Genomic DNA, 15,056 nt, shown 5'->3' with positions numbered 1-15,056 from the left:
ATCCAGATTATTCTAAGCACCCATGCTGGCTTCCCTGGTAGTGGAGTTGACAAAAATATTTGGAGGCTCACCCCTAATGGTGACTTTTCTGTTAAATCTGCCTACAATACTTTCTCTCTTGATGATCCCACACTTAAGTGGGCTTGGGAGTTTATTTGGCAGCTGCACCTCCCTCCCAAGACTAAAACCTTCCTCTGGCTTTTTTGCCACAAGAAGTTACTTACAAATGTTCAAAGACAGAAAAGGGGCCTCACTCAAATCATGAACTGTCCTCGATGTGCTGCTCCTATGGAAACAATTGAGCACCTGTCCAAAGACTGTCCTAGCTCTATTGCTACTTGGATTGGCATTGGCATTGATGTTGGGGATCTTGGCTCCCTTGACTTTGATGATTGGATCCTGCTGAATCTGAAGAATAAAAGGAAGGTATTTCATGGTCTACCTTGGCATCTGATTTTTACGTTAACCCTTTGGTTTATTTGGAAATGGAGATGCAAAGGTGTTTTTGACCAAAACTTTACTTTGCATGCTGAACCAAGGCAAATTATCCTTCAGTATGCTAATGAATGGTACGCTGCCAACAAACCTTTTTTTGGTACCTCTATTCATGCTTTGACCCAGCTGTCTTGGAATAGTCCCAATCCTGGAAGCTGTAAGATCAACTCTGACGGTAGTCGGAATAACACTACGGGTCATATTGGCGCTGCTGGTGTTTTAAGAGACACAAATGGTGGTTGGCTTAAGGGCTATTCTGTGAACCTGGGTATTGGCTCTGTCCTTGAGGCTGAGTTGTGGGGTATCTTCTGGGGACTCTCCCTAGCTTGGGACTCTGGGTTCCGGACTGTGGAAGTAGAAAGTGACTCCAAGGTTGCTGTGACTCTTATCAACACCCTCACTTCTTCTACCCACCCCTTTTTCAGCATCATTAATTGCTGCAAACTAAAAATGGGTGCTGATTGGAATTGCTCAGTTAGACACATTTTTCGTGAACAGAACTGTGTTGCTGATGCTTTGGCTGCTAAAAGTTTTGATTTTAACCCAGGTCTGCATATCTTTGATGAGGCTCCTGCTTACATTACTGACTTCCTGGCTGCTGATACAAGGGGAGACCCCAGGTCTCGTCTTATCTTTCTTTAGTTGGCTGTTTTGTCTCTTTGGGCGTTAGCCCCCTATGCTACCAAAAAAAAAAAAAAATGTCTTCATAAAGAACCGGAGAAGCAGGAAAAACTTTAAAGTACTGTAATGTTTTGTTGTGTAATAAAGCGTTCCATCAAGAAATTTTCGGTACATATGAAACGCACCTAACTACTTCACTAACGCATGACATTTGGATGTGCATATAAAACGCATCACAAATCACTGACTAATAAATTAAGTTGAAGAATCCATTGTTTTTAGATACTGTACAAGGAAGCAACTGAAAGCAGCATAACTTTCAAGCAGGTATATACAACGGTTATTTTCATAGAAAGCCTACGGATTTAGAAAGCGGCGGAAGCGCCATGCCCCGGAAGCTTATCCACATTTTCTTCCATGACAAATCGATTTTGGAAGAAAACTTCACATGAAGCACACAGAGAATTTCTATACCTGTAGATCTAGACATTTCGAAACCCACATACACGTCCAACCATATACACAATTTACCAGATCTTTTCCATAATGTATTTATATACATAGTTGTATGTCCATGCTGCCAGAATCTGAAAGTTAGACTTGAATTACCTCCAGAACTATTCAGGCCGGAAGCTTACCAGGTTGGGAAGGTCAGTCAACTGAAGCTTCCTAATCTCGTTTGCTGTCACCTTGCAGGACTCCAGTGTCAGAGATTTCAAATTCTTCAGTGTTTTCAAATGCCGAAGTCCAGAATTGGTGATCCGAGAATTTGAAACGTTTAAAGAGATCAATCCCGTCAGCCCTGCATTCCCATAGAAGAATGTGAAAAATTAAAAGATAATGGCATTGGCTAATATAATTAAAATATGAAGCCCCCAACAGAATCGAAGATCCAACTGAGGTTTTAAAGGCCGGTCAAGATCACTGCTAGAGAAAGAAGTCTAACTCCCTCTTATGAACACAAGTGCACTATCAGAATTTCTTTTATACTGTGATACTGCCAACTTTATAACTTCACTAGAGTAACAATAATTACATGCTTTACTTTTTTTTAAACTAAGGAACAGGTATGTCTTCCTATACTTGGAAGGCATTCCCACCCCCCACTCCTCTCCCCCTTTCTCCTGGCCATCAAGGCACTTCAGGGATGAAAAAGAATGCATGCATGCAATTGTTATGGCCATAATTGCAAAACAAAAAGCCATTCCCAGTATCTATGAAAAGATCGAAGAGTCACACTTCTTACAAGACCATATATATCAAGAATACAGTCACCAAGTGGAAATAAAATTTTGACCACATATTGTCCTCTGAACTGATACTGCCATCATTAGCAACAGTAAGTACGCATTTTTATCTTTTGCACTTGAAATTCCCATGTTTGGCCCACTAAAATGGTCCAATCTCAAACACTGCCAAGTTCCATTCAATAGCCAATATAACAGATAAAGCTAGCATATCCATCATTCTTATAAACCAAAGTTTATGGGCATACCAGAAATCAACTCCAAAGCTTTATCAGTCAGGTTGCAGTTTTGTGACAGATTCAGTAGGGTCAAGGATGAAAGATCTTTAATATTTTTTATTCCAGCATCCGTCAATCCTCCACCGCATATTTCTAGGGACCTCAGGTTTTTAAAGCCTGAACATTGCAAATACAATGGTATAAAATGAACTAGTTTAAATCTTGGTAAAAACCAAACTCAAAACTGTTCTGTGAATGTCATTTAATAAAGAAGGTCTCTTATAATCCGCTAGAGTGTGACCAACAGCCTCTCAGGTTAACTATTAGAAGACCAATTTGTTTGCATGCTCCATGGTATTTCCCGGCAAAACTACCGATAGTATTTACCATGCCAGTTATGTATCTCTGATTCATATCAATTTTAAGAATGCAACTATCATATACAAAAAAAACATCGAACATTAATTATCAAATTATCATTAAAATGATAACACTTGACTATTGCTCTATAATCATATCCTCCAGTGTTTCCCATCTAAAGTGTTCCGAAACAAAAATACCTCAAGCTCAATATGATAACAGAACTCAACTCTAGTTTACAAATGGTAAGCCTGCTACTTCGGCAATACCAATTTCCAGGTACATTGAGAAACTAAAGGGCTGAATACTTGTTCATTTTAGAGTCCCAAGAAATAGTGTGTGCCTACGGAGGCAAACTTGAAAACTGGAAACTACAAAATAATGGATGTATTTCAAGTGTGTTACTTGGAAATTCTCTATTTTATTTATACCACGTAAGAGGGTGCGAGAAATGTTTTCGGAATAAGCAAATAAATTATATGCAAAATGGTACTTTTGTATTTTGAATAGTGTAATTTGGTTTTTATGTCCCATCTAGAGTTACCAACCTCACAGTACTTCTGGGTTCACAGTATGGTTATGTCAACACAATCCTGTTCCCTGTACATGGTACATTGTGCACATACTCGGATAGCAATTTGGTGTTGCAGTTTGAATTGTTACACTTACCACTTGGGTTGCTAGTGCACATCTTGAAGTAGGTTCATAAATGCAAAATCACTTAGAATCACATCAAATTAGTAGCTTACATGCATTCAAGGTAGAATAAGCATCCTTCCCTTAAATTCCAGTATGTCAACATTTTGTCACTTGATTCCTCCCCATCCATCAGTCCGGTGTTGGGAAAGCCAGTAATTTCAGAACCGGATTGCCAAAGTACCACAATATGGGAAGCACAATCCAGATCGCTATTCCCAAGAGGATAGGGAAATCTGGTAAATTCTGGTCTGGTCCCATCAATTGGTTAGTTAGCTATAGGCTTTTGGCTTGTGGGAAGAGTGGGTTTTTATTTTATTTTATTATATATATATAGTCTCAAGTCCAGGTGATACTTTGAATAAAAAGAACCTTGGGATCTATGTAAGTGACGCCATATTATGAATGTGTGATGCAAAACTTCTATTAGATGTGAACTCTAGATGTGAAGTCTTGGTATGATTCATGTAAACTTAAACAACCCTGCATCACTAGTGGCTTGCCAGGTTCCATATGTACTGCTGATATCAGCAGGTCCATAAGTGCCAAAAGCAGTGGTTTCTGTGTGTGCGCACGACATTGTCAGTAATTAACATGTGGCTAATTTAAGTAATTGAACCATTACAGTGTTGCATAACATACTTCGCAGATAGTGTGTTCCAGAGTCTGTAATTCGAGCTCCAAATAGATCGAGGTGTGTCAATCCAGTCAAACCTGCATCAACAAAGAAAAATTTGTGCAGCATTTATAAAAAACCAGATGACTTACTGGGAAACCATACAACTTGAACAACCACCACCAAGCATCCAATTATTCAACCTTAAAAGCTTGGAAAAGGCATCCGAAATTTTTGTCATCAAGGGGCTAGATCTAGTTAGCATACTACTATACATCAGAATGCAGTTTCCATCTAAGGATGCTTACTTGTAAGAGCTGCAAGTCCAGTATCAGTAATTTGGCGAGCGTCCAAATTAAGTGATTTAAGAGATGACAGGCCGGACAGTTTCCTTAAACCACTGTCAGTAACAACAGTGAATGAAAGATTTATACTTTCCAGATTAATTAAACCTACAAAAAGCAAACACTAATCAGGTTAAGAAATAATCAAATCCACAAATTAAAACTGACAAAATTTTACATTAAAGAACAATAAGAACAGAGGTTATTATTTTCATCTCCTGCATGGTGGCATCAGAGACGCCAGCCACCCATTTTACATGAAATAGCCTAATTCAGCATTTTATTCCTTAATAGTCTTAAACATCAATAGAAAACACCTAAAATCCAGAGGGTTTCCTTTGATTCAAGTGCATCTTTAAGAAACCAGATCAACTTCTTAATTGCCATATACAGGAAAGAAAAAAACACCAGCAGGCAGGTGAGACAGAATGCGCGGGCACTACTAACCAAGCCACATATAATGAAAACAAGCCTTGGTCCATGGAATCCCAAGAAGGTAAATGCACAGTTATGAATAATTTTACCCTATCTGCCAAAATATTAGCCTGGAACCTCCGAAGCTTTCCCTATACATTAGTGACAGTGACACAAGAATGTTTTTGCTAAATTAATTATACTACTCATCAATACCAAAGAAAAAGACAGAATGTGACTCAACCCAACCTTTATTTTTCTGTTTATTTTTTCTTAAAATTTAGAATACCACAACTTTCATTTTACATACGTTTTTCCATTAAAATTTTCTGTTTGTAAAGCATTTGTTGAGATCTATAAAACATTATGTATTAAAAAGAAGTTAGGATGATGCATCTATGGGGAAATACACTCACATCACATGATATGAAAAATGAATTATGCTGCGTCATGTTTTTGTGAATTTCTGAGACATAAACTTATTCACTTTTATTCGTTCATAATTTTATATTTATTGCAAGTTTTATTTGATAGATCTTGACAAAAGAAAATTTAAAATTTTATGAAACAGATATGTAGAATCAAAGTCATGATATTCCAGACTTTTGAGGAAAAAAGAAAAAGAGAAACTATTGTGCAGTAGTAGTTTTTGGTAAGAGGATGGAGATTTTGTCAATTCTTTGTACTTGTATGGATGTCTCATTTCTTTAGTTTGACATTTCCATTGAAAAGTATATAGCAACCTTAGATGATTAGAACAAGTCATTGTGACTAGAGGCCGGAATCTAAAAATCCCTACAATTGGCTGACATCTTATCTTAAGCTTTTGAAAACATAGGTAAGTTACCAAAAGTACAACCATGTTAACTTGATGACCAAACTAGACATAAAGACAATTTAGTGAAAAATAAATATGCTTATGGATAAACCAACTACTAAAACTAAAAATGCACAATACTCAGTTCTAAACACAGTTCCTGTGTCTTTGTGTGTGTCGGTGGGCGGGTACGGTGAAAACTGAATCAAACTATGTTCACAAACCATAAATCAAAGGTAAACGTCTAACCTGACAGATGGCGAAGCCCGTTGCTTCCAACTTCAGTTTCTGATAACTCCAAACATTTCAAATGTGGAAGGCCTAAGAGCATATATACAAATACCAATATTCATCAAAATCAAAGGTGGAAAAATAGGAGGGAAGAGGAGGCACCCTCATCTTTAATTTCATAAGTGTAGCTAAAGAATTGGCAAAGCTATTCAAAATCGGCATGTTGCCATACTTAAAATTGTAAGGACGATTTTAACCCAAAATATCACATGTATGCATAAGTCATGCCACCAAGATACGATATAAGCAGAAACCATAATGCAGAAAACCCATAACGTATGCATACCAAGATTGTCCTTTCATTAGGTGCCACATGTTGTATTGGGTATCTATCATAAAAACCCAATTGTTGACATTGATTGAAATTCGAATTGACAGTAGAATCAGCAGCCATTAAGAAGAAGTTAAAATTTTATTTTATTTTATAAAAGCAAACCAGAATAGATATTTCAATTTTTCCAAGCATTTTAATTACAGTAGTTCACCGCAGGTGTAGGATCATTTTTTGAAATCTCACATAATGAAGTCACCAAAAACCTTGTAACTTGCGTAACCAAAGGAAAACAATAATAATAAAAACTTTTAGCTTGAATCAAATCCCTGGATTTATGCCATCAGACTCAATACAAAACACAAGTGGATGTTCTTTTTTTCTTTTTTTTGAGAGGTGGTAGTTCAGTTAGCAAGGAAAAAAAAAAAAAAAAATACAACCGTGTATGGAAACTCTCATCATCTTTGCAAACATAATATGTTGACAAATATTCTGGAGACATTCCAGTTTGATATTAGAGACAATGTACAAAAACATGTTTCCATTACAGAATTTCATGAACATAAACATAAAGCACATATACCATCCATATTATGCATCTGCTAAACACTGACCTGTCAAGTTGACCAGCCCTTCATCACCAATCCTACATGAATCCAGGTTCAAGCTCTCCAAATTTGTCAAACCTACTTGAAGCAAAGAAAAAATCACAATGGTAATATATGCATATAATACAGCAGGGAAATGAAGGATTCTGATATTGTAATCAATATAAAAAGGATGAACTAAACTACAACACCCTGAATGAATTAGGAAATTGCACAGTTTATGTGTCTGCAGAGCATAGGTTGCTTGCTAATTTTGAAGGCTATCTACTATTGATGAAAAAATAAACGCCTAAAGAAAGTCTCGAATCAAAGTTTTTCACTCAAACACAAAGAAGAGTTAAAAACAAATAAACCACCTTTCAAGTGCACCAGACAAGCATCGGTGATCTCAGTGAACCCCAAGTTCAACACTTTTAAGTTCCCAAATCCTGCAGACCATAAGGAATGCTACAATTTCAAGCTCAGGACTGTACTAACCAAAAAAAAAAAAAAAAAGCAGCTTCTAGGTACAACTATATTTCACGACTTCAACAGCAAAAAAAAAAAAGTCATTAGATCGTTGTAAAAAAAACTTACTGGAAAACTTCTCGCATCCTTCATCAGTCAGATGACGACATCTGCTCAGATTCAGATATAGCAGGGCATCAAGAGCTGGTATGCAAGCAACCCCATTAAAATATCAGGCCCAACCTACGTTCTTAGGTTAGAAAAAAGGGCGAAGGTCTTCATATTATTTAATTTTGGCAGATAACGTGTATAACTTTGAGAAATGTTGATCTAGAAGTCATGATTTATCATTAACAGATTATCAAAAATCAGATTCCCAATCTAATTATGCGGGATTTATACACAATGCCTTTAGAGAACAAGAAACCCTTTAATACCCCAGAAAAAAAGATTTTAAAATAGTTTAACATTTAAATTTGGTTATTCACTATTTACTAGTTCTATAGGCATTTCCAAAAAGTAAACCTTCAATAGAAATAAGAGAAATGAATACATAAATAATACAATCACATAGAAACACTCAAACACGAATGGTATACATAATCAAATACATAACACAAACACATATATGAATCATTGATAGTAATTGATCAACCTCATCAATGAGTCAAAGATTACGTGAAATACAATTACCAAAGCACAATTATAATGGCTAAGAAAAAGTCCAAATACTTTAGAATGCAAACCTGAAAGAGAGTCCAAGCATGCAGCAGTAACTAGGCATCCCTCCAAGTTCAAAAGAGAAAGTTTGTGCAGACCTGCAACACGTAGAGATGATATACATAGTTGCATGGAAGGAACAGCCACAGAGTACGCCTTGCTAGGTAACTATATCCATGATATCCAGTTAAGTAAACTAGAATCTATTTTTATTATCAGTAAGGGCAGTTATTAAAAATGGAAGGAACTCCAAATGTAGTACATGAATTTTATATCAATGAATGACTAAAGTGCCTCGAATTCTTTAGAAAAAGTCCAAGTCAAGAAGCCCTAAGAGGTGAGGTGATGGGGTCAAACCATTAGAACATCATACTCAGGATTCATCTTTATTAAACACTCCAGAACTAAATTTGGCGGTCAATATTCTTTACTGTTCACACCCCCAATAAAACAGCATTGGCTTCTGAAAACATGCATTCACAGCCAAACAAGCATGCCTCCAGCACGCAGATAGAATCTTCTTTGTTAAACCTTATATGGTCTAGGACCTGAGCCCTCATAATAATGACGCTATTCATGTGGGTTGTTACAATTTTTTTCCCCTACAGATAACGATACCATTTTGGAGGAGGTACACTCAGAAACCAGTTTTATTTTTTATTTTTCCAGCAACTGCATTTTAAAACAAGAAATATCTATTAGCTTTATTTCCTCCTCTTTAAATGGCTTTCCAGGAGGAAGTCCACTCCAGAAAGCCCTTTTTCCTGGTTTATTTTACTTTCAAGAACAATTGAATTTCAAAACCTGAAAGTTTCTTCTAATTATTTCTTTTCATCTACCTATTACCATCGTTATAGACTATCTATATGCTTTCCCTATGACAAACTTTTAAATCTTGAGAATTAATATTGCCAAAATGACAAAATTTCAATATCAATTACACACTATTTATCGTAGAAGAAAAAATAAATAAATAATTTAACAAATCATTATCACTTATGGATTATAAGGTAGTACTAAATCATCATCACTTATACTTGGAGTTAGTTAGAACATTGATGAATGGGTTAGTCAGCTGGATATAGCTGGAACTTCTGGTTAATGCCACTTAGTGGTTTCTAGTTGATCAGAAGTGTCAAGCAATATGCCAACTCTAAAAGTATAGATGAATCCTTTCTGTCAAAGTTATCGACTCTCAGCCTGCCACAACTTTTTTTTTTTTTTTTTTTTTATTCTTTTCAAAAAACAGATACAAAAGGTGTAACCTGTACAATCACAGAAGTATCAAACTATAAAAGGTCCATGGACCCACAATTATTGCACAAGATTTCTCCTTGCAGCACAAAGATGTAAGTTCTGAAGATAAATGAATTACAAAAGCAAATACCTTTCAAGTAAGTAATGCCAAAATCAGTAACCTTACTGCAGGAAACTTGTAAGCATTTCAAATTTGTAAGCCCTGAAATACAAATGAATAAATTTTTTTGAAACAATGAACTATAACAAATTTTTTAATTCACATTGAAAACCAAAGCACCCACAAACATGTACATAATTTTTTATATGGGCTCTTCCTGAAGTTCTTGAAGAATGGTAACAAATAATTTCCATGAGTTGCTTCGACTTGCTACTCCAGTTATGTCTATTTCCAGATTTTACTAATCTCATAATGAAAGTCATCTGTGTACAAGTGGGAAGCTCAAAAGTCATGCTCTAGCTTTTAATAAAAGCCAGACCCTAAAACTGAAAGACTAAGGCCTACATTTCTTTTTCATTGTAAACAAAAGGAAAACCAATATGTAAATTACCTGAGAGAGGTTTCATGTCAGCATCATCTATGCAATTACACCATTTGATATTAAGAGACTCTAGTTTTGTTAAGCCTGTAAAAAAAATTTAAACAAAAAATATGAGACATGATTAATGTATTCATCAGTAGTGAGAATGGTGGCATGCTGATGTGAAAGCATTATCCGAAGACCGTGGTTCACATCCAATGTGCACCACATGAGACAAATCATGCAACATTCTATGGTGAATAATAATCAGAAATCGAAGACTAGAAGTTTGAGGACCTATGGCCTATCATAATATTATTAATACTCATACAGGTCCACGAACTCCACTAAATTGTTGTCATACAGGCCCAAGTGTTTCATTATTGAGTCACACCTTAATTTTTGTTTGTGCATTAACTGACTGTAAGCTGATATTATTATCACTTTGAATGGTTGCCTGAATCATATGCCATAACAACCCATATGTATGATAAACTGGTGCTAAACTGTGTAGACAATTAAAGCACCAGCTCCAACTGTGCTGTAGAAAAAGCAATGCACTGCAATACAGCTTTCTTCGGGAATGTTTTCTCATCATGTTCAAGAACATCATAAAACCACTTTGAATATTATTATACTTTCTAAACAGCATCATCAATAAAGGCTAATTTTTTTAATCCCAAGAATCAGATATACATAGAGGGTCTGAAACAAAACATGTTCAAAACCAATTCCATAAGTCAAACAGGTGAGTTAGCATGTACGGAGGAGGAGATATAGAAGTTCACTTTCCAGATAAGTGGATTTACGCTGCGTTTGGTTCATGGGAAAGGAATCTTGGGGATGGGAAACCAATTGCTTTCCTGTGTTTGGTAAGTCAGGCATGGGAAAGCATTGCCTAGCACATGGGAAAGTAGGAGGGAAAGTGAATCCTTCCTTCCTACTTGGGTTTCACTTTCCCTTCCCATGGGAAAGTAAGACTAACTTTTTTTTTGACTAATTTGTCCTTACTAACAATTCATAATTACAGTTTTTATCCAACAATTATTGGTATTTTTTTATTATTTTAATAGGGATACAATTGGGAAACTAAACAAAATTTGTTTTCCATTCCTACTCAAAACAAACATGGGAAAGGAAATAAAGTGATATTTCCGGGTCACTTTCCCGGCATTACCAAACATGGGAAAGGAATCACCATTTCCCATCCCTTGGGAAATGACATGGGAAATGATTTCCCATCAAATTCATTCCGTGAACCAAACGGGGCCTTAGAGGCAAACATACCTTGGAGATGAACAAGCCCACCATGGATTTCAGGACATTTCTCCAAGTCCAACTTGATCAAGTTAATCAAATTAGCAAAGGCGCTCATCCCATGAGCAGTAATTGCACTATTTCTTCTAAAACTCAAATTTGTCAAGCTAGACAGACCTGAAAGAATCTAACAAAAGTCAAACGTAGAACCAAAAGGATCGCAAGCCAACTCTCATAAATATTCTTCCATATTCAAGTGAAGATACAACAATATTGAGCATAAAGAAAAGGATTAACAGAAAAAAGAAACAAAAAAGGGAAGAACAAGTATAAGGGTGTTGGACCAATAATGAATGTTTTTAAGGGTGCATAATAATTCAGTCTTGTATAAATAATTGCACACATGATACAAACTCCAGCTGTGTATGCTGCACAAATTTTATAATTTAGCACATACAAAAGAATATAAGATGACCTGTCATCCCTCCCCAATCATCTCCTCATTATTCACTTGCTTCTCAATTTTTTTTCTTAATAGAAAGCTTAAATAATTTTAGGTGATAAATAAAAGGGATGTGCTAATCCAACAGCTATGTTGGCTGGCCACCATGGCTAACCAAATTATATGCTTCATCTTACCCAAAATGGCTTTGGGAATTGCACTTCCCCAAAAAGAATCAAATAAACGAAAATCGATTTAGTGCTAGAATGGAAACCTATCAAAGAAACAAAATAAGGATTAAGATGGACTACCACTGATGTGTCCCAGGCCATGGTCCGATACGTGGTCACAATAATTAAAATTTAATGCTTGGAGACTTGTGCAATCTTTCAGAAAAATTAATCCATTGTCAGTAACATCAGAACCAGAGAGATCCAGAGAGAGTAACGATGACCCTTGCGAGGAGATGACATCCATCCAACTATCATTTACACCAGGGTATTCTCCCAAGTAAAGATCCTTCCAAACAAATGACAGAAACTTTCAAGGTCAGCCTGATGACAACAAAAGAGGAACAGGATAGCACTGACAAAAAAAAATAAAAAAATTATAAGAATTAGAAGGTGATTGCCAGTATTATTACTATGAGCTACCTGCAAATCACAGTCCCGAAAACCTTCAAAAGAAACATCAGTTAGGCATCCGGAGTACACCAACTCATTAATGATCTGTTGACTAATATCTCTTGGGAGCATAGAGAACGTGTTATATTTATCAATGTCCTGTTAATCAAAAGAAACAATTGGCGTAAGCCAAGAAATACTGAACCTCAGTCCCTAGCCCAAAAAAGATTCAGAGAAGTAAGTACCTCGCATATTTTACGGATGCACAAGTCCATGAGGGATGGGCCTTTCTCTCTGCCTGGTTGAATTTCTAAAACAGGGCGGGTGAAGGAGGTTGTCAACCACTTCGAACTCCCACTTTTGCAATATCTTCTGGAAACACCTAGATGAAAATCATCTTCGTCATCTCGGTGGTCTCTCTTCCTAGAACAAGCTCCCCCCATCGAGAAAATGTCTTGGAATCAATATATCTCACAGAAACTGAACCAGAACACTACTCTATCCATTCAATCACCAAACTTGGAACATGCACCCTACTTCACCCTGTAAAAGTAGAGAGTAAGGAAAATAAGTACTCAGTACATTTGACCAATTGACCTTAAGAAAATGCTTCATGCATGTCATTAATTTATTTGATGAAAATTACAATATATTGAACGGCAGTCAAGATTTTTCTGAAATAATAGTATGAAATAAGGCTTTTCAGCACCAACTTAGTAAATTCAAACTGGTGCCTATCATGTTTGTGCTAGAATTAATATATGTGATCATTACATTAAAATAAATGGAAAAAAAATCCTTAATCTATAAAAACACAGTTGTAATGCATGATACAAGGTCCACAAATGGAAACCTCAGAACTTCACCCCAACTAAGCCTCCATATCATCCATTAGCATTCCAACCCCCCACTCCCCCGGAAAAGGAAAAAGGTTTGTTACCTGACTCCTTTTTCCAAACTATTTGGGGTTGTAAACATGAAACTTTCTAGTACTCATTTCTATGCAACGCCATATTCTCCCCAAACTATCCTATAATCATATTCATCCTCAATTCTACTCATTGACAATATGATTTAGATATTGACAACCAGTGTAAAGCCTCAAGATCCAATTTCTATCTGAGAAATTCCGTGCCAAATCTATTTCCATCATTTCATAACATCAACATGGAATGATTATATAAGCAACCACAAATAAACAGCATTGCAGCTAAAATAGACAATGAAAGAATTAAATACAGCAAAGGATGTATATAAAGAAGAATATGGTAGCCATTGATCTTCGACATCAGTTTTGCAATAAATGCCCACGCAAGCACTCAAATGCATATCGGTAAGCCCTGATTTTAGGATTGCTTTCAGGTAACACCCACTTTACAAAAGACTTGTCACTACCAAACCAAACAGTTGAAGCAGAGGAGTACATCTGTACTACAAGTTTTACTACATTGGCAGTCCTATGTGCACCAGTTTACAAGATGTACTTAAGCTTGCAATTCGGGTTGGATTTTTTATCTGTCAAGTTAAGGGGAAAAATTGGTTTATATGTTTGATTGGCATTAGATACTTTCATTTCCTTTTTCGCCTATTTCAGACTAGTTTCAGTTATTTCATGAACACTTCAAGAAAACAACTATAATAAGAACTGCAATTAGAACTTTTAGCTAATGCTTATTTCATTTACTAAATTTTCTGAGAAAACAAACAGAACTAAAATCGTAACAGATAACATAGAAGAGAGCCATGATCCTCTTATAGTAATACAATAGTGGAAATGATGAGGAAAAATACAATATCCCATGTAAAAAAAATCAATGCGTTCCTCAAACAAACTCGCTTTATGTGTTAATGAATCGACCAAAAGGCTTAAAGCAGGAAAAAATCATCACTTTCCATGGGAAAAATAATAAGATAATTTCCAAAGAAACAAACAATCCATAACCAAAAAAGAAATTTAAAAGGAAAAAGGTTTTTTTTTTCCAATTATACCTTATCATGATCAATTTCTTTGTACTCTGATTCTCCAGAAAGAGCGAGAGAGGATCAAAACTCCAAAAAGTCTCTGTTAAGTGATTTCTAGAGAGAGCGTGCTAATAAAGAGAGTGACGGAGACTGAAAGAAAGTGCGAGGTGGCGTATGCCGAACCAAAATCCGAACCTACGGATGGTTTACACGTGGGGTTTAGTCAGCGGAGATGGCACAGAGTTTGGTTGGTGAAGCGCGGGATAAGCGGGAAGGATCGGGCCCAATGGTTGAGCATTATCCATTGGTTAGATCTGGGCCCCACCCGTTGATCCTCTGGAAGACTCTGCACGCATGGCTGGGGGTGGTTGATGCAATCATGCAATTGTATGTCCACGATTGATACCAACACTGTTTCTTCTTTTTCTTTTAATTTTAAAAAGGAGCTATTATTAATTTATTCATACTTCGATTGCTTCTGTTGTGCTTTAAAAATAATTAGCTGTAAAGTAAAGTAGCTCCATGTTTGGTAAATAATATTTTTAAAGTGCTGTTATAAAAAACAGTGTCAAAACCGTTTGGTAAATTTTAATATAAAACTATTGTAATTGTGAATAATGACTAAAATATACATGATGTTGAAAATGTTATGTGCTAATCATGTGGTGGTGGTGGCGATGGCAGCGTGGTGGAGGAGGTGGTGGTGGTGGTGGTGGTGGTGGCAGAGGATGAGGAGGAGGAGGAGAAGGATGTGGTGGTGGTGGTGGTGGCAGTGGCGGTGGTTGTAGAGGTGGTGAATGTGGTGGTGGAGGTGGTGGAATTGGATGTG

General features: G+C 36.3%; 1 protein-coding gene across 4 annotated transcripts; it reads right to left on the bottom strand.

The window, feature by feature from the left end:
- Positions 1 to 1,334: 1,334 nt before the first annotated feature.
- LOC110769609 (Leucine-rich repeat family protein) lies at positions 1,335 to 14,407 on the bottom strand. 4 transcript variants are annotated; one of them, XM_021973626.2, is made up of 16 exons: positions 14,255 to 14,407; positions 12,511 to 12,808; positions 12,296 to 12,424; positions 11,954 to 12,161; positions 11,231 to 11,377; positions 9,974 to 10,048; positions 9,553 to 9,624; positions 8,192 to 8,263; positions 7,575 to 7,649; positions 7,355 to 7,426; positions 7,005 to 7,076; positions 6,078 to 6,149; positions 4,562 to 4,705; positions 4,280 to 4,351; positions 2,612 to 2,758; positions 1,335 to 1,918 (listed from the first exon to the last, which is right to left on the bottom strand). In XM_021973626.2, exons 2-16 carry the CDS (start codon positions 12,706 to 12,708, stop codon positions 1,734 to 1,736), a joined length of 1,740 nt encoding a protein of 579 aa, XP_021829318.1. In that variant the 5' UTR covers positions 12,709 to 12,808; positions 14,255 to 14,407; the 3' UTR covers positions 1,335 to 1,733. The 4 variants fall into 4 exon arrangements, 3 of the variants coding, with proteins under 3 accessions (XP_021829318.1, XP_021829319.1, XP_088107398.1); XR_002528604.2 differs by lacking the exon at positions 1,335 to 1,918 and adding an exon at positions 3,691 to 3,888 and having other exon boundaries at positions 2,617 to 2,758; XM_021973627.2 differs by lacking the exon at positions 11,231 to 11,377.
- Positions 14,408 to 15,056: the final 649 nt, after the last annotated feature.

Source organism: Prunus avium, chromosome 3 (genome assembly GCF_965620075.1).
Source record: "Prunus avium chromosome 3, drPruAviu1.hap1.1, whole genome shotgun sequence".
NCBI classification, from domain to species: domain Eukaryota; kingdom Viridiplantae; phylum Streptophyta; class Magnoliopsida; order Rosales; family Rosaceae; genus Prunus; species Prunus avium.
This window is presented reverse-complemented; position numbering and strand designations above follow the sequence as displayed.